Source organism: Balearica regulorum, chromosome 1, assembly GCF_011004875.1.
Source record: "Balearica regulorum gibbericeps isolate bBalReg1 chromosome 1, bBalReg1.pri, whole genome shotgun sequence".
NCBI lineage: Eukaryota > Metazoa > Chordata > Aves > Gruiformes > Gruidae > Balearica > Balearica regulorum.
The window spans coordinates 68,258,541-68,283,945 of record NC_046184.1 but is presented as its reverse complement, the minus strand read 5'-3'; the positions used below and the strand labels follow the sequence as shown (position 1 = coordinate 68,283,945).

Sequence of the window (25,405 nt, the reverse complement as noted above, 5' to 3'; positions counted from 1 at the left end):
CCCCCGCCCGTGGTCCGCCGGTGCCCCCGCGGGCCGTGGCGTGGCGTGGAGCCCCGCGGCCGCAGGTGTGCGGGGAGCTGGCGGGGCACATCAAAGCGCCGCGCTGGCCCCGTTGCCTTTGTAATGCAGGGCCGGCTCGGAAATGAGCTGCCCCCTCCCCAAAACGGCCTCCAGAAGGGCCCCACGCCAGGGCCCCAGCCCCGCGCCCCGGGCGGGGGGTCTGCGAGGCGAGGCTGCCGGCGACGAGCGCAGACAGGGCTGGCACCAGAGCCTAATGGCTTTATGGGCAGGGGAGGTGGACAGGAGAAAAGCTTCAAAGGCTCCTCTTGTCCAAACACCTCTCTCCCTTCTCTGCTCGACCCACCGGGAACCTCAAAGGCAGGGGCTATCTGGCAGCTTCTCGGCCCTTTCCCCCCCCGCCCCAGACACCGGCAGAAAGCAAACGCAGGCATCCCGCACCCGCATGGGTACTTGTACCCAACGCTCCTCGCACCCTGTCTCCCTCAAGCCGCAGGGAAACGGACACCTTATCGCACCATCGTCACCACTGCTACTGCATCCATCTCTACACGGCCTCCTACCCTGCGCAACACGGTCCCTACCTCTCCGCCACAGACACATGCCCCCTCCTCCTGTCCCACACAGACTCCTCGCCAGGCCTGGCGTCCCCCCGACCCTGCCCCTGCGGCGGTGGTTCCCCAAATGCAGGCTGAACGTGCGGGTCCCCTCCAGCAACTCCCAGGTTACAGCTGCAGCGTACGCGGTCCAAGGCCCACGAGTACCCGGCCTTTTGCTTTGCCTCATGAGCAGCGCCTGAGACATGAATCACCAGACTCGGCAGCTCAGACCGCTGAAGTATATTTTTTATCGAATTCCTCACGCCTTCCACGGTGGACTTGCTGTGTTTGTTTGCAGCACGCTTCGCTTCTTCCCCTATCCAGATGTGCTGTACCTGCAGCTGGTGGCCCATCTCACCTGGCAGGCAGATGTGGGGCTACGAGTGCCAGAATTAGCCTCGGGACAAAAAAGCCTTGTATGACCCAGAACCTCGGTGGGAGGGGAGTTTTACTGCTGGGGCACAGCAGGATCCATGTCTGAAGAAAACAGGGTGACTTTATTCACATCTTCTATATCCTCCTTTTTCCTCCTCCCACAGGCGCGAGCGTGACGGAGGGATGGTGAGGTGTATGTGTGTGTAGCCACGCATACATGTTTTGGGTCTGTTTCTATAGGGAATAGACAGAATGGAAAGTTTATCTCCGGGAGTCTGGGGAGGAAGGAAGTTGTGTATGGATGAATAGCTTTTCCATGACAAACAATGAGTCTGCACAGACATGGTGTGATGTCACCTAAAGAATTTCCAAGCCAGCCTCAGATACAGAAAACCTTCTCGCTGGCAGAGATGAGAGCGTCCCACCTTTCCATCTCACCACAGCCAGAAGGAAGAACTAAGACAGGGGGAAAAAAAAAAAAAAAGCCCTTGCTGTCTCACACACGCCCACAAGGCATGGGCCATGTAAATAGATGACACGATGGGAGAGGTGTATCTCCAAGTTTCGCCCTCACCAAGTCTCCTCATGGATTCTGAGAAAGGAGTAAACCATGGTGAGCTGCCCCAGTGCCTCTCTCAGCCAGGAATGTGAGGCGGCACCAGCCGATGAGGCACTTCCACAAATACGGGTGATGTCAATGTCCGTGTTTGTGTGAGCTTCTCCGAGCACATGTGCGCAGTTGCAGCACTCCACGGGGCAACAGGGATGTACCACGACGTGGCATTGGACCAGTGGTCCACCTCCGGCAGTGTAGCGTGGTGGAAACAAAAACCTTTCCAGCTGGTAAAGCCTGGGAGATGTTCACGTGAAACTTGGTTGAGAAACACGCAGCATTAATTAAATATCTTGGTTTAAGTATTAGTATGCAAAGGCAGCTGATGATGTTATGAATACTGCTAGTAGCAACCTGACCACCAACAAGCACAAGCAAGGCAATGATCTTATTTTGAAACATGAGACAGAAAAATTGCCATACAGGCTAAGAGCGCTTATCCAGCCAACCTAATACCCTGTCAAAGGTGGCAACTAAAGGAGATGCTTCAGTGGGAAAGATCTGAAACTCTGAATTCAACCCAAATTCTGCTGCTGGCAAGAGTGACTGCCATTGAGTTAAGATATGAATTATGGAAGCGAGTCCTTTTTAAGGTCCTGGAAATAATTTCTTCACTGGTTGTGTTTATGACTTCAGATCAAGTGATAATAGCAGGTGAGGCACTGTTAGAGGGATTTAGTCTCAGCCAGCAACTTCCAGACCGAAAACAGCAAAGCACTTGGCCAAAGCTTTCGATTTTGTAAATAAAAAGCTTGGGTTATTTTTTTAAGGCCAAACAGCTTTGGCAAGGTTGTTTGCCAAAGCAGGGCTGGGTGGGAGAAGTCAGTGAAACTTTGTGAGGACGAGAGGTGGGGTGAAGCGGGGCTGCTGGAGGGTTGGGATGAATGGAGCCAGCGAGGCGTCAGGTAAGAGAGGGGGGTGAGGAGCTGCCGGCAGGTAATCCTGAATGACTGACTGGGATGCTGAGAGAGTCATCAGGATTTGGGTGGCTCAGGGGAAGGAGGCTAGGAATGAGCAGGACTCTGGGATGGCTCCATACGAGTGACATGAAGGGGTCACTACACAATCTGGTATAAGGGAGGCCCTGGAGAAAGCCGGTCTCACCCACTCTTCCGTTCCCTGGCTAACCCATCTCAAATCCAGGAGAGCCCAACCTCACCCCAGGCAGACCACCCCTCCTGGCCATTACCCCTGTCCACTCCCCACCGCCCAAGTGACTCCCACTTTCATCCCAAACCATCCCTCCCATGCTGCAGCCCACTCACACCAACTCAGACTGCTCTTGCTACAGGAAGGGGCATTAGAAAGAACTCTGAAACTGAGGGTTGCTCTTGCTTCTGCTGGAAAAGGCCCTATCCCACCCCTTCGAGTGGACCCGGCTCACTCAAACGGCAGTAATGAACCCGTGCGGCACCCTGAGTGCTGATGCTTTCACCTCAACCGCTGAGGATCACCTGGGGGGCCAAACAGGGAGCTGTCGCCTGAAAACAGGACATGAATCTCAACCTTCAGATTAAAGGTCTAATGCTCCCTTCTTAGGTCTAGCTGCTCTCTTCTTAGAGGGAAAAGCAGCGGCAACAAGCCTGTGTCTTCATAAAGCCTTGGCATTCTGCTGCATTCAACAGTCTGCTGCCCTAGGCAACTGTCTACTGTGTTGCCTGGCTGCCTAAAATTAGTACCTGTGTTTGCCTTTGTTCGATTTTCAGAGGTGACAACTGTGCATGAAGCACAAATTTACACATTGAGTTTCCAAAGTCACGGCAGAGCAGCTGGACAGCTATCACCGCTTTCCCAATACCATCCCTGCCGCCTTCACTGGAGGAAAGCTGCAAGACTCCAAGAAAGAAGGGGAGGTCATGTCCATGAGATCATTTGCAAAGATTTGGCAGACCGTGAAAAAAGTTGAACCCTGGCTGGAAGACAGCCCTGAAATTTAGAAAAGGAGTTACTCATGCAAACTCCTTGTCCTACCCTTATTGTTTTCCAAAAATCTGGGATGTCCCCAAGTGTGACACAGATATTTATCAAGTGCAGTAAGGAGTGCTGAAAGAAAATGTAAGTCTCTTTCCATGTAACTTCAATGATCCTCTTTTCTGTATCTTGTGCAGTTTCTCCCGGACTGGGGAGAACTGGAAAACATTCTTGATCAAGAGCCTCTTTCAAGTTCCTGTTTATTCTTGCAACTTGACTGTGGTTCAATGTTGTTTTTAATGCCTTGCAATGTCCAGTGCATCCAGAAACATTTATTGCTCTCTCTGACATAAGACACTTACTCAAGATGGGAAAAATATTCACTGAAGTAGAGTCTCCTCTACTTAAGGAGCCAGTAGAGATGCATTACCCGGGAAGGAGGGTTTACATGTGCTGCTTGAAAGGGAACCCCTGCCCTCTGGGTTCTGTGCCATGGGCCTGCTGGTTGACGGCGCCGAGAGATGTACCGTAATGTCCTGCTATGGATCTGCTGCTGGCAGCCAGGCTTGGTTTTAGTCACAGTTCTTACTAAGAATTTAGGAATATCATTAAACTTGCATACCTGCCCGTTCAGCTGAACCAGTTTTAGAGGAAGTGGAGATTAAAAAAAAAAAAAAAAAAAAAAAAGTCCCTTGAAGCTATATTGCAGCCCTCACACAGAAACCTAAATCATCTTTTATCCCACCACCCCCCACTCATTTGGTGCTGTGCTGCTCCACTGCTGCCAACCTGTCCCGCTCTCAGCACCATACGTACCACCGTGTTGCTGCACTGGTGTCAACCTACCCAGATCTAAATGTGTTATGTTACTTGTATTCAGCTTATTACTTAAAGAGCAACTGGAGTGACCTCCATAGGTCCAGATCCAGCTGGGGTGTTATAGAAGGTGCAATAAAACCTTCTCAAAGTATCCTTGCACATCAGCCCTTCCTGTCTGACTCTCGTCTTGACATTGCCTTGCCTCGTTGAATTGTTACACACTCTCTGTCTCCGCTGGAAAGGCAGATTATTCCTGCCTATGTCCTGCTTGTTTCTTGTTTTCTTTTCTACGCTCAGTTTTATCTCCTGATGTGCTCATGTGCTACCTTTTTCTGCGTCTCATCACCTGTCACCCCTGCTGACAGATCCAGATTTCCTTTCACCACTACCTTGCTCTTTCATTTTTCCATGACTCCCCTGGCCAATGACATCCAGTCTCACTGTCACCAGGGCATGTAGAGCAGCAAATGCCAAGATATACCTGCCAGTTTCAGCAGACCCAGTGACAGCTGTCCCTGAAGTGCCTCACCAAGGAGAGCAAGAATGGAGGAAGGTTGCAAGTAAAGCGAAGTATTAGACAACAAAAAAGGCCAGATACTAAATAGTTTCACCATTTAAAACCAGAATAGGTAAAAAGGATAGTGATTCTATGAATAAAACAGCTTCTCATCAGCAAAAGATACAGAATATATGTAAATTCTTATTACCATTGTCATTTATGCCACAATTTTTCACATAACGGGCAACAAGCTCACCTTGAGCAAGACCATCTCACCTGCAAAAAAAAGGAGCAAACACCAAGGATAAACTCGGACATGACCCTCCTCCCTCTCAAGGTGATTCAATGGTAGTTGTACTCTTACAGGAGATTAAATCCCAGTGTTGAGCCAACCTGGTCCACTGAGACCAGATGTCCCACAGAAAAGCACAAGAGACTCAGCACAACCTGTGGAGCACCTGCAGAAGCTGTGTGTGCTGAAACAAAATCAATTTCATTTTTTTGAAATCAAGAAGGAAGCAACACAAAACCATCCCTGCAGGTACATGGCTGCCTGGAAACCTTCCGTATTTCCAATATCCCCAGGGACAAATCCAGGTCATCTGGTTGCCTTTTCCATGGGAACTCTATTTGCGTGTTGGAGACCTCAGTCAAGAGCCAGAGACCTGAACCAGGAAACGTCTGGCCCAAATTTTGCACTTTTTGTTCCCACGACTACTAGAATACCAGGGTTTCTGAGGCTGCAGCAAATCTTATCACAAACTGAAACCTTCTTAGCATCCTTTATTTACGAGGGCAAGCCCTGTAAGAAATCAGACCAGCTCCACTATGTGTAGTCATAATCTAACAAATCACTGTACGCATACATTTGAAAAAAGTACCAAGCATTATTCACTGTTCAGTGGCTAATTTAACATGCCCTCAATGTCACAGCTTACTTGCCAAACAGGCACCCAATCTCCTTAATTTGCACTACCAATTTCTTCTTCAGAAATTGTTCTCCAGACCCCTGCAAAGGAGCCACAGGAGCTCAGGTTGAAACACAAGCCCAGGCAGGGTTAGGAAGCCCACGCTGCTGCTCCCTGACACGGCAGCTCTCTAGGGATGAAAGACTCCGACCCTTAAGACCATCTAGCCAACAGCTTCCCCAAGTGTTAAGTTTACATGGAGGATTAACTATCCTAGAGGGGAATAAGACATGAAGAAAGTGAAAGGAAGAAAGCACATCCCTCCTTTATTTGTCTTCCAGGGGCCAGCCCTGGGAGCTGGTTTGTTACCTGCCGTAGCTGAGCGCGGCACGGACCCCTCAAGCAGTGATAGGAGGGCAGCCCTCGTCCTGCTAGAGAGCTGATGCTGGCTGCAGGATTTGCATGAGAACTCTGGACTCAGATTATGGTGGTTACGAGCACATACGTCATCCCTCCTTGAAGATTAGGAAGGGTAACAGGACAAAGTTCTCTGACAGCGTGAGCAAGGAGACAGCAAAAGGCGATCCAAGTCAAAGCAACTTCTCTGCAGATTTCAGAACGGGCCAAGGGATGCAAACAGCTGGATGACTCTAAGTGTTTTCTTCCTTACTCTGATCTTGCAAAGCACAGAGCACCCTTCGTCTTCCCAAAAGGGGTGTCTAGCTCTCCTAGTCCCACTGGAGTCATCCCAAACCGAGAAGATTTACATCTCTGCATCTCACAGGCCTGGACCTCATTTTTGCTCTGAGTATATATTCCTTTTAGTTTGTTCCATACTCTGTAATAATTACATTAACTGGCAAAGACAGTGAAATATTTAAAATACAGTTAAGGCCCTGCTGCAGTGGTTCTTAGCTCTCCAGGAGTGAATGAGCAGGGGAAACACAGAGATGCACGGGTACTGCTCTGTCTTGGACATTCAACACCTCGGTGTAGGTCACAGGAACCGGTGTCTGACTGACTCGGATCCATAGCCTCCTGTCAGTTAAATCATTGCCCGTAAAGCTTGATATGGACATTTCCAAAGGAATAAATTCAAATTTAATTTATTTTCTCTCCTTCCTGTTAGAGTCTTCAAAGATGTTCTTATGAAGTCCAGTCTAATGAAAATAATACTAATGATCAGCTCCTCCTGCACTCTAGAACTGCAAAGCAAGCACATACACACCATACATTAGACCCCACAGCTCTAACAGCCGCTATTTTTCCCTTAGCTTACGGAAAGGGAAAGAGAGGTGCAGGAAGGGCTGAGTAATGGGTTAAAGACAGTAAATCAGTGGTGCAGATTTACCTCCATTCAGCAAAGCATTAAACCAGGTGCTTGAAAGTAAGCGTATGCCTACTCATTTTTGCCGAATCAGGATCAAAATTAAAATCTGCTTTTTCCATTCTTTCGACTACCAAACACTGCTACCATCAGTTAAATGTTGTTCCTGCTCAAATACAGTGCAGTCAAAGCACAAGTAATAAACAAAACATTTTGGCAATAATGTCCCATTCTATCAACTGGATCATCTACATAGTTATCATAGTTTCCAAACCAAAGAAAAAACATTTTCCAAGCATGCTTATTATGTTTTAGTATTAAAAACTATATATAGAAAAGGCGGAAACACTATAGATAAAGCCCTATCTATATCAGAAGATTACACTGATTTACCTTTATCTTCTGTACTGTCACACAGTAGGAATTTATACAGTGTAGGAATTTCCTGTTAATTCTGGGTGCAACAGATTTAAGCTAAACCTGTTCAAACTGTCTTGGGAATAGACTGCACATACATTTGTACCAAAAAGAAGACCATTTTATATCTCACCTTTATTTTAGCACCAATCACATGTGCACAATTCTAACTGCAGAAAATGAAGTATCCTATTTAAGATCTTATTTGTAAAATGCTATTATAACATTATTACCTGCTTAAATAAAGAGTTTCCAGATACAAATTTTCAGCAAAATGTGCATTCCTGCAAACCTAATCTGGAAGAGTTATATCAGTATATCAGTGCTGTGTAGCTTAGTTACCCTTTAAACCATAAGCAAAGCCTTCAAAATTAAGATCTGTACTGATTTAACTAGACTGTTCAGTAAAATCACTGCTTTTTTTTTTTTTTTTTTTACTTTTTAAGTAGGTAAGTCTAATATTAGGAACAAGGGATTGTGCCTCTTTTCAGCGACACATCATATGATCCCATATATAAACTCAGTGAGCATCTTGAAAGCTGTAGTTTATCTGGGGTCCCTACTCAGTCTGGCATCTCACCATGCAAAAAGCTTCGACTCTTTCTCTAATTTCCAGTCCAAGTTTATTCATGGTCAGCTCACACCCATTTGTTCATGTGCCAGCTTGTCCCTTAAAGCTCAGGATGCCAAAACTGAGGCCGTAGCTCGACAGTATGGTGCTGCTGGTGGCATTACCAGGGTAATAAAGACCCCTCTCTCCCACCCCAAGGTCTCATCTCAGCCTCGTGCTGGAGGACACTGCTCTTTCAAGGTGCAGTCCCTAGACAATACAAGCAGTTAAAAAGATTCAAAATCAAACTTACAAAAAGAAAAGACTGGGTTTTATTTAATTAACAGCCTGGACCGGTTCATGTGGGAATCAGACGTGTGTTGCAGCGGGGCAGGAACGCGTGGCTGGAGGGGGCCAAACCACGGCAGTACCACCTTAGCCTGGTTAAATTTCCATGGAGCTGCACCGGCCCTTCAAGAAAAGTTGTATTCCTGGGAGTTTTTTTGATTGTAAATCCATTCCCTGACTGATTTCACAGCTCACTGCCACAGCCTGAGGGCACAACTGCACAGAGGGTGAACATCAGCTTCTTGGACAGGAACTACTTAAACCCGTATTGCTGCCAAAGCCCTGTGTTACCAGAGCAAGGCCTGAAGTGCAAGAACACCGTAGTAAAAAAAAAAAAAAAAATAAATTAAATCCAAGTCTTAAAAAATTAGTAACAAAGCATTAATTTGCAAGATGCCTCTGTGTAAAATCACCGGCTTTGAAACAGATGCGGTTTCCAGTGTAGCAATTAGTATTTGCTGCTTTGTAAATCCTACCCTGAGCAGAAACAAAAAAGAACTGGAGAAGTAACTAAAATTGCTAGTGCACTTTACTCAAATTTATTCCTTTTCAATGACTTTGAATTTGACTCAGTTTTCAAAGCATATTATATAGATATTTTAACTGCCAAAGCTATCCAAAAGCTTTCCAAAAAAAGCTACGCTTTTTTCCTGCTTCTCTCCTCAGCATGAACTGTAATGTGACATTTTTGCTGGTGGTACAGACACTAGAATAGCATCCATCTTCTCCTCCTACAGCTCTGCTGGCCCAACAGGGCTAATGAAAGTCAAAACTCGCTTTACATCAACACAGCCGGTGCAAGTTGTCACCAGACCAGCTTTCCACCCATGGCGAGGGTTTCTGAGCACATCCTGTGGGGACTTTATCCTCCAAAGAGCTCAGCCCACACCTAGGCTTCAAAACAAGGAATCAGATTTCAGAGGTGCCTGTGGAAAACGGCACTTTTCCTTTCCTGCTTTTGACATGAAAACGTTGTAACCACCAGAAGCAAAACTCCAAGGGGTTAAATTATCTGGAAAATGTAGGTGCTTATCTAACACCTCATCTACTCAGAAAATAGCGTACAAGCCCATGAACGACGGACACCGGAGAATTTGGCCCTAAGCTGTTCGGAGACCCCAGCTGGGCTCACATTTTGCAGCCCTTCAAATACAGACTTAAAAGTCACCATTCCTGCAGCCAGTGCAGCTGGGCTAGATAAGGGTACTCGATTCAGATCATTATGATCCTGCAAACTTCAGATATTTTGACTTCCAATGCCAACCAGTTTTTCAATCCAGTTTGCTATCAAGAGCTGAGGGAGGGCAGGACTGCTTCTTTTGACGCAACGTGGGTTGATGTCATCTTTGAATGATCATACACCTACAGCATCAGATGGCGTAAGATTGTCACCAGGTCTCAGAATTACACTTGAAGAAGCAAATTCTTACTCCTGGTGAAAATCCATGTATATGTACAATTATGCAGCAATTTATCAGGGGGTCCCTATTAAGGGTCTTCAGAAGCAGCCAGAATTTGCACGGAGGCTAAAATCCTCTCCTGTGGCCAAACTTTACCCTGGGCACAGGGTGGACATCAGGTGAGGTCCCCTGCAGGGACAGCCTGCCTCCCCTGCCCGGTCACACTGAGGCTCCATCACACCTTTATGCTAATGGTACTCTCCGGCCATATAACGCGTGGCACTTAAATCGCACTGCGTTGGCATTTCCAGCGAGGAGCACGTACAGAGCCGACAATTTGGCACGAACAGTCCTCGCTGCGGTGACTTCGTCTGGCGCTCTGCTGATCTAGGCAAGGTGGGGATCTGACCCTGTGTCTGGTGACTACAGCATGGGGTCAGGTCAGGACCTTGTCTTCCCAGCACTGCTGCTGATTTGCTTAGCCATCTCGTCTTGGTTATAACTAACTGTGACTCGGAAATTCAGTTTCTTCATCTGACAAGGGGAGGTAAATTTATTTCAGGACCAGTACTGTGATCTTGCCAGTGGATGCTGTCATACGTTACAGACTCTAATGCATTTAAAGATCCTTCTGTGAAAACATGTAAATACAGTTAAGTCCGTGTTCACAGTAATACCTCAGGCAGAACTTACCAAACACAAGAGAACAGTCTATCGGAGACAGCTTTTTTTCAAAGAAAGAAATGTGTTTATTCTTCCCTTGAAGCCAAAGGAAAAACATGTACCCGGTGGGAGAAATCCAGTGGGTTAAGTTCTTCCAATTACCACTCAAATAGAGAAAATTAAAATGATCTATTTTATGCTATCATTCAAAAGGACATTTACAGTACCAGAGATTTTTTTTTCCCCATTATCTCAAACGTATTTGTTCTCTCTGGGCAATATGTTATTGAACATGTTGACTAGACAGGACTAGGGAATTTCTGTAGGTGGAACGGCTGTACATCTGGAATGCAATCTTGGCTTTTTTGGACAAATACAACATTCTTGCAGTGAAAAATGTGTTTGTCCTGCAAAAAATAGTGTATTTGTAGAGAAGGTAAGGATTGCTTGTCTCTCGGGTGAGGGAAGCATGCTGCGTTGCATAGAAGGGTTATGCTTGTATGTGTGTTTGCAGGTGTGGACCACAGAAAGCTGGTGCGTGAGGATATATGCACCCATCCCTGCAGCAGGCAGGGTGTGGGAGGAGAGAAGGCATTGCCCAAGTCTCTGTATTGCAGGGAAAGCAAGAAATCCTATTAAGGATTTATGCTGTTCCAGCAAAATAACTTCCTCACTTGAAGCAGAAGCCAACTTTTTCATTGTCTCTACTTCGCCCGTGTGACAGTGTGCAGTTCTTCTGTCAAGCCCAGTGCCGGTTTTGAACTGAGAGATTTGTCACCAGGAAATGGGCTACCAAGCCTCCTAGCTCCTATTCCTGCTCTCGATCTCCGTTTCAGTTGCCTCTGAGATGTATTTCCAAGACTTTGGGTGGACAGCCCTCACTGTGCTGAACACTCATAGAGTGAAAGCAGTTAGTTATTACATGAATGGGTTTGAAAATATAGTGACGTGCATGTCCAAAAGTATGTTCTAGAGAAGGCACGTATGGGAGATGTCTGAGAAGACATTTGTGCGTAGTGTGTAATAATTATAATATGTTTTCATTTGCACGCACAAGGGAACGTAACAAAATGTAACTAAAACCACATATCCTTACAAATAAAGGGAGAGAGAGTGTTTCATAGAAAGGTTAAACAAAAAAACCTGTTTAATGTCACTTCGGGGATTAAAGAAAGCAGAGTAAAACAAACATCCAGAACAAACTTTGAGGGGTTGCTTCAGGAAAAACACGTGTGTGAGTGTGTGCCATCACATCTGCATATTCAATACGTCTTGCTGGGACAGCTCGGGGAAAATAGGAAGCTGGAAATTTTCAGTGTGGGAATGAGATGGAAGAATGTGAACCATTCTAAACAAAACATAGTGAAGTTGCCAGCTGACTTGCTAAAATGCCAGTGCTCTCTAGGATCCCTTGAAACGGAGCTGAGGACTGGCCTTGCCGTTCAGGGAGCGGGTAGGGAGCCAGGAGATCTGGGCTGTATTCCTGGCCCTGCAACAAACCCAGCATGTGACGCTGGAAAGTCATTCAGCCCTAAGTTTCCAAAAACTGATTTCATGCCTATACTTCTGGGCACCTAGCGTGAGACAGCGTGAGTCCAAACATCCAGGATTTCAAACAAAGTTAAGCTGCAGGTACTAACTTCCCATCCATGCAGAAGACAACGTTTTGAGGCTCAGTTTCGGCATAGATGCAACGGGGCAAAATCCTGCGAAGCAACCCGAAATGCTACAAAGCTGCAGGTATTACATGATTACATAGACCTCTTGTTTTGCCAAAGGAGAGGTGCTACGGATACGCCAAGGAGTAGTATTTAGTTACCTGTTGTTTCCCACGTCCTGGCAACCATTGCCATTCTATAAATGTTTCCGCAGGTTTCAATACATCTTAAGATTTTTGTTTATGTTTCCTGCTTCAGGGCATCAAGGAATAATCTTCTTACAAAAGGATTCACTGTTCCAAAAGGAACATAAAGAATACAGACCGGCATTGCTGGCAAAAAGTGTGGAACACCACCACCGACAAGACTAGGAAAATAGTAGATCTCAGGGGTGAAATAGTGGAAAGAAAGTGGCTTTTCCACATAATTTAGTCAGCAGGTATGCTGGGGTGGGGGGGAAGGAAGGAGTAAAAGCAGTATTTCTAGTTTACATTTTCCTGTGCACACACATTTTTTTAAAAATTGGGAACCATCTGGATTAAAGTAAGTTGTGTTCTGATTGTACATGACAAGGTCCGGTCACATAGGAGATTAATTTATATTATACCGTAGGCAAAGGATTACTGTGTGGTTTCTGAATGGTGTAGAAACAAGTTGAAAGAACTAGTTTAAAACACAGATCCTGTTTTACCCATTTATATTTTCACCTCCGACACGGTGCACTCTGTACTGTTTGTGTCTGCCCTTAATTTTACCCCCGCGTTTTCAGAGAGGATTTTCAAGATTTTTGTCGTGCACAGGTAGATCACACACGGTGGTGAATTTACAGTTTAAATGAGCTTTTAGAACATCTGCACATACTCAAGAATGGAAGCAAGAAAGAAAGCAGTTTCTGAAAGGCACCTCCTTTTGCCACCACCTCGCTGTGCCTCCATTGGATTTGCAGCAGAAAACGTTCAGAAAATCAGGGAAATTCAGCACCCACAGTTTCTGCACAATTAATTTTAGGAACAAGATGTTAAAGTAACCTTCCTTTGGCCACAACTAATGTAAATCCTTCATTAAGTATAAAATCGTATTTTCTATCTTTATCCTGCCTTCTGTATAAAACTGTATTTTGTAACTCTCACCTGCAGTTTGTGCCGGGCTCCAGCTGTGACTCTGATTTTCACCGCATGTTTCCAAAACAGTACTGCCCTATTTTTCAGTTTTCCTCTAAGAACTTACTTTGGAGCCAACGCTCATAGGGCAGGTGACATAACTTTGTCCAATTCTAGTGAACTGCCAATTTCAGAATGCTATTTACTACCTGAAAATGTGCTGGTGGCCACAGTCCAGAGAGGGAGCAGTTAATAGTTAAAAGTAATGCTGCAGTAATCCATGGGTACAAAAATCCTGTGTTTTAAGAACCATACAGCTACATTCGTACCCTCCCCAGGCCACGCTTACCTTCTTGCGAGGCTACCTCTAACTCTTGCTGTTGCAAGAATCTGTGAATTACCCATCCCTGGACCTGCCTCCTGGGGCCCCTGGCAAGGCTTGACCAGAGAGGAACAAGCCCAGGTACCGATGCCTCTTCTTCCTTGGAGCTTCTGACGAAGAGGACCAGTGACAAGCTTCCCCGAGAGCCAAGCAACCCTGACTCGCAAGCTAGCCAGTACTGCTACATCTGCCCTGACTGCATGGAAATCTTCAGCAGAGGGGAGGCTGCACCCACACTTCTCCAACCTCAGCCGCAGGCCAGAACGTCTCCTCCGTCCCAGGCTGAATGTGCTGGCTGTCAGCAGAGCTACACACACACAGAGCATCCGGCCATCTCTGCTGGGTTTCGGACTAAACAGCTGTTACAGAGAGAGATTTCGCAAACCTGCTGCTCTAACAGGTACCACGCAGCACGTCAGACACACGTTTGTGCTGTGACTGCAGGGGCTGCCCTTTATAGATCAAGCTGTAGAGGTCTCAGAGTTCAATCCCCAGGAACGGCTTATGAAAGCAATTACTACCTGAAAGGTCTTGTGGTTGTTGTGCCACTGCTTTTAATCATCATGATTACATCAGATACTTTCTGCCATCTCGATCTTCTTTAGTACTGCTAATAAAGAAATGATGAAGCCCAACACTTAAAATAGCACCCAATGCAATGAACTGCAAGTGCTGAGGTTTGAGATTTTACATCCTGCCCTCCCAGAGCACTTTCCCTTTGATGATTTTAACCACTGAGTACTGAGCTTCATATAAGCCACAAAGGGTGTGACATGCATGGTGGAGTCAGGGAATCGCCTGCGGCCTGGGGCCCAGGTCGCTTGCTCTAACCACCTGGCTGTCCTGTCCCACAAGAGCACACAAGACATACATGACAGGTACATGACATTCAAGTGCAGTTGCCTGGACCATAATATGTTATTTTGGTTCTTCAAGCAATTCTTTCATTTATGCTTGGTTCAATCTGTTGCAGCAGCAATAGTCACTGGCAAAACTGGGAACATGATCCAGACCTCCTGTGCTTTACATCCTCTGACCGCTCTTCCTCATATCAGCATAGCTATATTCTTGTCAGATAATGACTGACAAATAAAATCAAAGCCTGAAGAAAATATCCATATCCCAAAGGCTCAAATTTAGAGGTGGAGTCCGCACTGAGACATCAGGTCTGAATTTTGCCCCAGCACCTAACCACATATTCACAGTACACTGTGTTTTAAGCCACCCCCGACACCAGGAAATACATGGCAGATCAGAATTACTTTGTGCAGGAGGAACCATGGAATCCTAAAATACAGCCTTGTGTGGCACCTATTAGAGACGTGATACGTGCAAAGTACAGAAAAAACACCAGTTTTTTATTTTTAAGGAAAGCTTCACAGTGATCTAAGCTTCACAACAAAGCGCTGCAATGCAAGGGAATCCTAATGTTACAATTTTCAAATAATCCACTGATTAGTTACATTTTCATTATAATCTCTGGTCAAAAAAAATCATGACCAGCATGAATTTCAAAGAGAATCCATTCACTTAACAGCCCTGTCCTGATTTATGTATATGTGTATGCGTGTACATAGATATGTACATATGCTTATGTAGCTAAAATATGCACATTACACATCTGTTCCGCCTACACTTAACTGCATAGGTCTTAATAGAGATCTTTGTCATGTAATTATGGGTTGCATTCACGGAAGAGTTCTAGGGGATCATTTTTGCTTTACATTCAAGAAAGGAGAGGAACCTCTAAAACACCCCATCGCAGCTTCTCTGACTCCTTGCTGAGAGCAGGAAAGCTCTACAGTAGGAGTCAGGAGTCCACCTGGTGTGAAATGCTGATGAACACCACATTCTCTGCACGACAAGCTGGCACCCTTGTTTTGCTGAGCCATGTCAGAAGATAGTGGCAACAGCGCAAAAGGACCATTTTGGTCTCATCCGTACACAAAATCCATTCTCTAAGTTGACTTCAAAGAAGTTACACTAAACAAACTTTAAACCCAGTTTAAGACCATGGGCTATATCAGGCTTAGTTGATTTTTCTGGACATGCTTCAGATCTGATGAAGAAGGTCTGGAAGCCAATTTGTGAAGGACAACTGTAGCCCCTGGAGTGTGGCTGGCATTAGAACCTCAACCAGTCCCAAACCAGCGTTAGCTGAACTACTTGTTAAGCCAGTTGCATTTTTGGAGAGGAGAAATTTCCCCACTGCAGTTTAGACTGCGGTGAAACGCTTTTAAACTGAGAAGTAATGTAGTGGTGGGCTGGACAAAAGGACTGAAAACTCACCATCAGCCAGGCACAGGAAATTAGCTAACGGATTATATCAGGCTACAGCCCAAATGGCACCAGCCCGCAGCCTCTGCAACAGATGAGGGAAGCTGAGGCCATCCACACCTTCTTGTTTCCAAGGGTGGGAAGTACAGCACCACTGTTATAAATGAAAGCCTTCATCTCCAGAGCTGCCTGCCTGAACGAGGACCCCCCTGGGCTCCTACCTGCCTAAAATCCCTTTGATCATCATAGCTGTACCGAGAGGAGCTGCCTGCATCCCCCTTCCCTGCAGCCTCCTCTGCTCGCTTGGATGAAGCCACCTCTCGTCTCTTGGGTGCTGGGATGTGGGACAGTGCGGTCAGGTGGGGCACTGGGAGGGAGCAGCGACTGCGGGGCACGAGAGAAGGCAAGAAGGAATACAGTCCCTCAAGGAGCCAGGTCAGGGAAAGGAGTATGATTAACTAGACAAGGTGGGGAAATGTATTACTTTAGGAATTAATTTAAGGTTAAATGGACCCAAAGAGAGAGAAGGGGGCTTTATTGTTCAAGTGGTTTTGTGTCAGTTCTATCCTGCAGTCCCCAGTGGTCACCACCCATAGGTAAGAAAAAGCCAAAGGCCAAGAAGATTCCTGTGGGTAAATTCACAAGTTTTCCATGGCTGAAGCTGTAAAAATTGGAGTAGGGTGGCAGAAGAAAAGTAAGGGTAGGGAAGGACTCTGTATTTGTTATCTCTTACATGATTAATTTGAGCCAAAAGTTACCCTGCAAATTGAGAAGCAAAAGAAACAAGCAGGGACAGACTGAGATGGGAGCTGCGGAAAGACCTGGTGGATGTTACGCCCAACCACGCAATAAAAGATATGGGACAGATGATGGGGCAGCTTCATCTGCACGAATTACTTCCAATCACAGAAGTCACAACTGAGTTATGCGGATCCTCCTGAACCCCTGCCAAGCAAAACTGTCCAGCCTCTGCTGAACACTGGTGTAATTGGGGGGAAAAAAAAGAATGAAACATTTATCTGGCAAGTGCTTTCAAAAAGAGAACGTGGCTGTTGGGAGCTCAAGGGGCTGGAATGCTGGAGACGGTTCCAGGGGGACGGATCAGCCATCAGAGTGCATATGAGGCAGGCAGGGATTTTTAATAAAATGCAGTTTATCGCCAGTGATTACCACCTCCTATTTATACCATATGAGATCATGAAAAACATGGCATGTATTTCCTTACTCCTGGAAACACAAAATCAGCTGAACAACTAGGTGATAAATTGGCCCTTTTCCCGCACTTTTCCTTTGTATTTCTAAACCTCTGTTTCCAAATATCTGTCACTTAGATAAAGCGAGCAATAAAAATCTACTAGAAAAATGCTTTTTGTGCCCCCCCCCCAACCCCATAGAGATTAGGATTATGAGTCCAAATTCCAGGGCTATTTCATTTAACATTTAAGTCTTAATTGTTCACAAGGAAGCACAGCCACTCCAAGTATATAACGTGAGAAAAGGAACTTCAGAGTCTCCAGAAAACCCATCATCTATTTCTAACCTTTGCTGGTTACACACAACAGGCGTTACGGACAAAATGTGCTAAGATCTAAAGAAAAACTGCATTTCAGGTAAACTTTTATGCCTCGAAGAGCATGCCTTTTCCCTGCTCCCCCTCAAATGTGGTTAGAAGGTGAAAGGCTTAGAGAGAGGAAATACCGCATTATTTCCACGCTAAGATTCTGCAGTCAAATTTGGGATAATACGGTAAAAGACTTCATTAGCACTCTTTCAGAATGACTTGTATAACTTGCTTGTAGCTTTGCCAGTTATGAGTAATGCAACAATCCCTAAGATACACCAGCACCACCTTTGTACCACATTTCTCTCATACGTTGCCTGATGTCTGCCGGACTCAGCCTTCTGGTCAGCAATCCCGCTGTCTTCGGCCGAGCAATCCTCACCAAGACAGGCCCATGCGGCACGCAAGGCGCCGCAACTTTCACCTGCTCCTCACGCCACGGAAACACTCCTTTCCGGTTGCGATGCTCTACGACTGCTCTGAGCACAGTAGATCCGCAGTGCGGCTGCTCAGCAAAATCTATTGCCCCTAATCTTTTTCTTATTAACCCGATGGTTAACCGCCCCTCCCTGACAGCGCAAACCGAAATGAATAATGCTACAAAGATAATTCGTACTGGGTGACACCCTGGTACTGTGTCTGTGTGGGGCTGTGGCTCCACGATTATTAAAACCAGGTCTACACATTGCTGGATCACCCAGGAGTACAAATTTGATCAGGATCGGGCCAAGGCACGTGATCATGCTTCTGCTGAATGAGCCAGAGCGCACGATATGGAGCCAACGCCAATTTTACGCTGGCCGTATGCCAGCCACAGGGGTGCAGACGATACCTGATCTGGCTGGAGTTGTGTACGGTGATACTCGATCCGGCATAAAGTCTGCTAGTAAAAAGTTAACCTGCCAAAAACTTCTTGAATTAACTTGAGCAGGCAGAGTGAATGAATACCAGGTCAGCGCTTCACATCATGCGGCCACCCCATTTTTGAGCCAATAATAGGAGTTGTACTGCTGAATTTTCTGCGTTGCCAAACCACAGCCTAATGTCGATAATGATGCTTATATGCACAGGGATCTCATTGCAGGATCAGGGTCTCGGAGCCCTTCAACTTGCGGTGCCTCCGACTCAAAGCGAAAAAAAGAAAAAAAGCAGAATGAAATCTAAAAGTTTAACCTCTAAGTAGTCAATGGAGTCTGGAATCTGTACGTGAAGATGGAGCCATGGGCGTTTCTGTAGCAGATAAATTTAGATGATGATTAAAATAGAGCCTATTCCTTCAGGTTAGTGAAAGTCTCGGTACAGCAAATATGTCAGTAACTAGGCTGATTTTAGTAGTATTTCAGTAATCCAAACAGTATTAAAAACGCGCCCTGTTGCATTGAACAAATGTGAAGTTTATTATTTTTTCTTTACAGCCCTTTGGCACAGAAGGACAGGCCAGTTCTTTTGAAATTGTTCTTACCTGATCTCTGGTAGAACTTAACCCATTTCTAACACTGCTGCAATAGCGCCCAGTGCTAAAACATGCACAGTTACCATTACACAAGGCTACAGATATGTAGGAAACGTGGATTTCAAACATTCTTTCTTGAAATTGCTGGAAATTGCTCAGTTTATGTGAGTACTTCAACTATTTTCAAAGCTAGTTCAAGGAGACCGTTAGCTGAAAGCGCAGTTTTCAGAAGTTTTTCCATTTCCAATCACAGAGGCCCTAAAATGGTCCACCCGGAAGTCCAGCAACCTTGACAGTTACCCAGATCTCCGAGCTATTTACCATGCTCCTATCACTCCTGCAAGGATGTCTGGACAGAAGGTTCCCAAATTTTGCTCCTCAGGGCCATCATGCAGTCTCGAGACCAAACCTCAGACCGCAGCAGCCCACGTTCCAACAGGCTCAGGTGAGGCGGTGGCCCACTTTCCCCTTGCCACCCTGTGCAGCAGCATGAGCCCCTCTCCCTCCTCATGGGGTCTGGCGGGCAGAGGCTCCCCAGAGAGCTCACGGGTTTGTTTACCAGCCAGGCCAACGTGGCCCTCGGCAGACCCCGATGCTGAGGTGGGCCGGTGGCAGGCTCCAGGGGCTCATGGGGGAGCAGGGAGGCCTGAAGTGAGGGGGCTGGCTGGACTGCGCGACTGAGCTGAAGCGGCGCGTCGCCATCCGCGGCTCAGTCCCCCTCCTCACGGAGCACTCGGCCGCCCCCACCCAGGCGGGGACAAGTCACCCGAGGGTGACTACACAACGCCCGGCCACGACTTCTCCTCACTGACAGGGCGGGAAGGGGGACGACTGCCGCCGGGGGCGCTCGGGGGGGGGGGAGGTGCCTCGGGCGCCCCCGACGGGCAGGGCGCGGAGGGAGGCCCGCGCGCCCCAAGAGAGCCCGGTCCCCCGGTGGCGCCCCCGGCGGAGGGGCGGCGGGGGGCACCGGCGGGCAGCGGGGCGCCGCCGCGGCGCAGCAACGGTTAACGGCGGGGCGCAGCGAATGGGCCGCGCTGTTTCCAGGGCGACGGCTCAGAGTGTTCCGGATCGTACCATTGCGCAAGCGGCGCGGGGGGGGGGGGGGAAGGAGGGCGGGGGCAACGCAAGCGGCGCCGCCGCCGCCAGGCCCGGCCCAGCGCCGCCTCCTCCCTCCCTCCCTCCTCCCCCCGCGCCTCGCCGCGCCTCCTCCTCCCCCTCCCGCCCGGCCGGAGCGCGGCGCCGGGGCCCAGCAGCGAGCGGCGCGCGGCGGAGCGGAGCAGGCGGCCGGCGGCGGCCGGGCCCGGAGCGGCGGAGTCGGTACCGGCGGCGGGGCGGGCCGGGCCGGGCCGGCGCGACCCCCTGCCCTCGCTGCCTTCTTGCCGCCGCCGCCGCGGGATGCGGGCGGCCCGGGGCCGCGGGCTGTGAGCGGCGGCAGCGCGGAGACAAAGGGAGGCGGCGGGGCTCGGCGGCCGGCACCAGGGACGGAGCGCGGGGGCCGCCGCCGCCGCCGGGGCGCACCCGCCCGCCCGCCGGGAGGCGGCACGATGCGGCACGGGGCGGCGCGGCCGCAGCAGCGCGGCGGCAGCAGCGGCGCGGCCCGTCCGGCGCGGCGGTAGAGGCGGCGGCGACCGCAGGGCGCGGGGCCGGGCCGGGCCGGGCCGGCGGTCGCGCAGCAGCGTCTCCCGCGGGCCCGGGCCGCGCCGCCCGGGCCGGCGATGTGAGGGCGGCGGCGAGGAGGAGCGCGGCGCGGCACGGAGCGGAAGGCGGGCGGGCCCCGAGCGGAAGCGGGCCGGGCCCGGCGGCGAGGAGGAGCGCGGCGCCGGCGGGGGCGGCCGGGCGCGGGCGTGCGATGGAAACGCACATCTCGTGCCTGTTCCCCGAGCTGCTGGCCATGATCTTCGGGTACCTGGAGGTGCGGGACAAGGGCCGGGCGGCGCAGGTGTGCACGGCCTGGCGGGACGCCGCCTACCACCGCTCGGTCTGGCGGGGCGTGGAGGCCAAGCTGCACCTGCGCCGCGCCAACCCCTCGCTCTTCCCCAGCCTGGCGGCGCGGGGCATCCGGCGGGTGCAGATCCTGTCGCTGCGGCGCAGCCTGAGCTACGTGATCCAGGGCATGGCGGACATCGAGAGCCTCAACCTCAGCGGCTGCTACAACCTCACCGACAACGGGCTGGGCCACGCCTTCGTGGCGGAGATCAGCTCCCTGCGCTCACTCAACCTGAGCCTCTGCAAGCAGATCACGGACAGCAGCCTGGGCCGCATCGCCCAGTACCTCAAGGGCCTGGAGGTGCTCGAGCTGGGGGGCTGCAGCAACATCACCAACACCGGCCTCCTCCTCATCGCCTGGGGCCTCCAGCGCCTCAAGAGCCTCAACCTGCGCTCCTGCCGGCACCTCTCCGACGTGGGCATCGGGCACCTGGCGGGCATGACGCGCAGCGCGGCCGAGGGCTGCCTGGGCCTGGAGCAGCTCACGCTGCAGGACTGCCAGAAGCTCAGTGACCTCTCGCTCAAGCACCTGGCCCGTGGGCTGGGCCGCCTCCGCCAGCTCAACCTCAGCTTCTGCGGAGGCATCTCGGACGCGGGGCTGCTGCACCTGTCGCACATGAGCAGCCTGCGCAGCCTCAACCTGCGCTCCTGCGACAACATCAGCGACACAGGCATCATGCATCTGGCCATGGGCAGCCTGCGGCTGTCCGGCCTCGATGTCTCCTTCTGCGACAAGGTGGGGGACCAGAGCCTAGCCTATATCGCACAGGGCCTGGACGGGCTGCGCTCCCTCTCCCTCTGCTCCTGCCACATTAGTGACGAGGGCATCAACCGCATGGTGCGACAGATGCACGGGCTCCGCACCCTCAACATCGGCCAGTGCGTCCGCATCACTGACAAGGGCCTGGAGCTCATTGCCGAACACCTCAGCCAGCTCACGGGCATCGATCTCTATGGCTGCACCCGCATTACCAAGCGGGGCTTGGAGCGCATCACCCAGCTGCCCTGCCTCAAGGTGCTCAACCTGGGACTTTGGGAAATGACTGAGAGCGAGAAAGTCAGGTGAGATGAGGGGGGCACCCTGAGACCTCCATCTCCTCTGGAGGGACTCACTGACTGACTGACTGACTGCTGCAATGGAGGAGAGAAAGAGAGAGGGGCACGCACAGAGCCATGCTACCCACGCACCCTGGCACCGGAGGGAGGAACATAGAGAAAGAGAATATATCCTTGACCCTTCTGTGCTGCATACCTACCCTTGCTCTGGAAGAGGAGGAGGAAGGGGGGGGTGGGCAGGAGGAGAGAGAGAAAGCACCTATCCTTTTTCCAGGGCATGCCTCCAGCTCCATGCTGGGGAGCCAGAGTTCTCTCCCTTCCCCCCCCAGTACCCTTCCCTGCAGAAGAGGTAGAAGCCCACACTCTTATGCACTGGGGCTAGAGACACCCCTCTTTATCCCCACTCCCTGATTCCATCCCCTCGTGCACTAAGGATGGATAAAGACAGACCCCTGTTCTGCCATGTATTCAGAATAGATTATTTTTGGTTTATATAAAGGAGAGTGGGAATGGAGATGGGAACAAACAGTAACAACAGCAGAAAAGGCTTCCTAGCTACACTTAATATACCCAGCCACCCAGTCATTCTGCGCTGGGCACAGACACAGCTTTTGGTAAAATAACCATTCCACCTCTGCGCTTGCCCCTCCCCTGTCAACTGGGAATTGTGACAGAAATACTGCTCCCTAGGTACATTGATTTTTTTTTTTTTTTTTTAAATTTTTCAATCTGTTTTCAATCTCCAGTTCCACGTTATTCTCTACTGTGGGTGGATGCAACCTCCCACTATTCTAGTTCTCCACTGCACTGAGACTAGGGATAGCTACAGCCTCTCTTTCTGTCAGTACGTTTCCATGTCATCCTGCACTATGGTTAATGGAAAAGCCTAGGCACTCCATTCTCTCTCCCCATCTCTCTACTGGAGATGAAGATACCCTTTTCTCCTCCTGTCTGTGGGGACTGGACACACCCCAGTCTCTTAAGCCTTCCTGTGTACTGGGGGACACAGAGTTACCAAGACTCATCTTCCCTTTCATCATTCTTTTTCTCCCCTCCCTCTTCTTGGCAACAGGGATAGACATATCTGGCTACATATCCATTCCTCTTTCGGTCGGGGGTGAGCAGGTAGAAGAGATGGCTAGCTCCCCTCTACCCAGGGGAGGAAGAATCTCCAGCTTCATTTCTGCTTCATTTGAGATACTGTGACCTGTTTTTATTTTGAAATGCATAAAAAAAAAAAATTTACTGCTACAAAAACAGCCTCTTACTCTCCCATCTATCCCTTGCTTAAGTCCTGTAACTGATCCCAGTTTTCCTCACTCATTCTCCTCTTCACAGTATTCATTTTCTTACATGGTTTTATTTTTAAAGACATTTGAAGTTGCTGTTCTTGTGGATTTTTAAGTACATTTTTTTTCTGCTGAATATATTCTATATATATAAATATATATATGATGTCTGGCTACCTCGTTTTAATTTGTTACTTTTTTTTTTTTTTTCTCCTCAAAAGCCCTGGAATTCTTACAGGAAAGAGATTTTGAGACTGAAACATTTTTGTGCCTAGACTGGAATAATGCCCCTTGGGTTTGTTCTTCTTTTTCTCCCTGCCCCCCTACCCCCCTTTTTTTTTTTATATATTTTTGTTTTGGTTTTTAAGCTTACCCTATTGTGTCCCACCTTCACATTCTGGTTGTGCCTCTCCCTCCCTCTTCACTGGGGACCGGGGACCCAAACTGTGCTTCTGCATTTTTTACGCTTCTAGCACAAACATGTAACACGTGAGAATCCACGCTGAGGATTGGGCTACTGTTAACAGAAACGTGTAAAATGCAAGTTCGTTTAAAAAAAAAAAAGAAAATTATATATATAGATATATGCAAATGCTTTCCCCTCCCAAATCACCTACAAAAGGTCACTAGCGAGGCTTCCTGTTTGTAGGTGGAGAGGAGCAGAGCTGGCCTGCAGGCCCCGAGGCTGTAATGTGAAGGGGAGGAGACTGAAGTTCATCTGTCTTATCTCTGTTCTGTCAATAAAATGGAGCTGGGTCTTTAGGCTTTTTTTTTTTAATTATTATTTTAAAGAGGAAGAGTTTGGTTTTTGTTGGTTTTTTTTTTTTAAAGAAAAATATCTTGGCCTTTTTTTTTTTTTGCTCATCTGTTCAAAATCTCAAATCCTCCATAGTAACAGGCCAGACCACGGAGTTAACGCAAACCCAGAGACCCCTATGGATTAATTGTACTGTTTGTGAATTTGTATAAAAAAAAAAAAGATCCTCTTAAAACATTTTATATTCTTACAGTAAAAGGTTAAACATATTTATATAATAAAAGAGGAAATATGAAGTATGTTTTTGAAAAAAAAAAAAAAAAGCCGTATCTGTGTTGTCTGTGCTTTTTAAAGACATGTATCTATCTATTTGTCTGTGCTTTTTAAAGACATGTATCTATCTGTCTATCTGATGGGTTTGGTAAGTATGCCGTGCGGCTCATGTCGGGGGTTTGAGGCTGCTCACTCTTGTTCCAGTGAGTGACGGAGTAGGAGAAGGAAGGAAGAAAGAGACTGGTGCCTCCTGTGCAGGATGTTGAGTAACATCATCATGAAGAGTTTGTAAGGAAGGGGTTTGGTAGGACCAGCCTTTTCTGTGAGAGTGCTTGCAGCATCCGCGGGGAGGAACTGAGTTCAGCTGCACATCAGTGTGAGGTGTCGGCTCAATCTGAGGTCAGACAAACTGAAAGTGCTGAAGCTCACTAGCAAGTGAATAGAGTATTCAGTGGTAGAGGAAAACATTTGGGAGGGGGGACAGAAGGGCAGCATTTCTTAATTTTTTAAAGCTCCAGGTAGATGGCAGAGGGTTTTTTTGTGATTTACATAAATTGAGGCCCACCCTGGGTGGAAAACCCATCAAATAAAAACACTTCCCAGCAGCAACAACCACCAAAATCCGTGCCCTCACTGGCACACGAGGACCTGGGAAATTAGAAGTGTCTTGGTTGGTTTCCACTGCCCAGGCAAAGATTAAAGAGGAAGTAAAGTGGGAACATTTAAAAAAAAAAAAAGTGTTGGACTAATCTAAGGTGTCCTTTGTCCTATACCGTAATCTTTCTCCTCAACATATGACTTTTAACCCGACAGGTCCCTTTTTAGTCTTCCACGATGTGGGGTTTTTTATTGTTGGTGATGGAGCTTAAGCGGTGTTTATAGGGCAGCGACAAAGCCTGTCTCCCCCCAGCCCGGCGGCGGGGCTCGCTCGCCCCACTGCCCCCTTCCTGCCTCGAAGGAGGGGGAATGCGAAATGGTGGAAGAAGCCGGAGCCATTGTTCAGCAAAGTTAAAAGAGGAGCTGTCCTTGCTTGCTTGCTCAGTCATGCATACTCAATCTGGCCGGGCCCGGGTCCCTATGGAAAGGAGGAGGGCGATTCTTTCCCTCTTTTTAACATTCCTCTCCAGGCCTGGCTGTATTTAAGCTGCTTTCCTCCACGCCGAGGA

At 48.6% G+C, this 25,405-nt stretch overlaps 2 protein-coding genes across 5 annotated transcripts in view; one reads left to right on the top strand and one right to left on the bottom strand.

The window, feature by feature from the left end:
* Window positions 1-25,405, bottom strand: part of WNT5B (Wnt family member 5B) — a 74,721-nt gene that overhangs the window by 17,956 nt on the left and 31,360 nt on the right. The window contains exon 1 of one of the 3 annotated variants that reach the window (XM_075756998.1): window positions 976-1,364. The exons of the other annotated variants lie outside the window; for them this stretch is intronic. The gene's annotated coding sequence lies outside the window, so the exon portion shown is untranslated. Of the gene's footprint in view, window positions 1-975; window positions 1,365-25,405 lie in introns of those variants that run through there. 3 annotated transcript variants of the gene reach the window in all.
* Window positions 19,888-24,034, top strand: FBXL14 (F-box and leucine rich repeat protein 14). Of its 2 annotated transcripts, XM_075756743.1 has the most exons (2): window positions 19,888-20,195; window positions 20,919-24,034. In XM_075756743.1, the coding sequence occupies exons 1-2, from the start codon at window positions 19,903-19,905 to the stop codon at window positions 21,928-21,930; spliced, it is 1,305 nt and encodes a 434-aa protein (XP_075612858.1). In that variant the 5' UTR covers window positions 19,888-19,902; the 3' UTR covers window positions 21,931-24,034. The 2 variants fall into 2 exon arrangements, with proteins under 2 accessions (XP_075612858.1, XP_010296714.2); XM_010298412.2 differs by having other exon boundaries at window positions 20,079-24,034.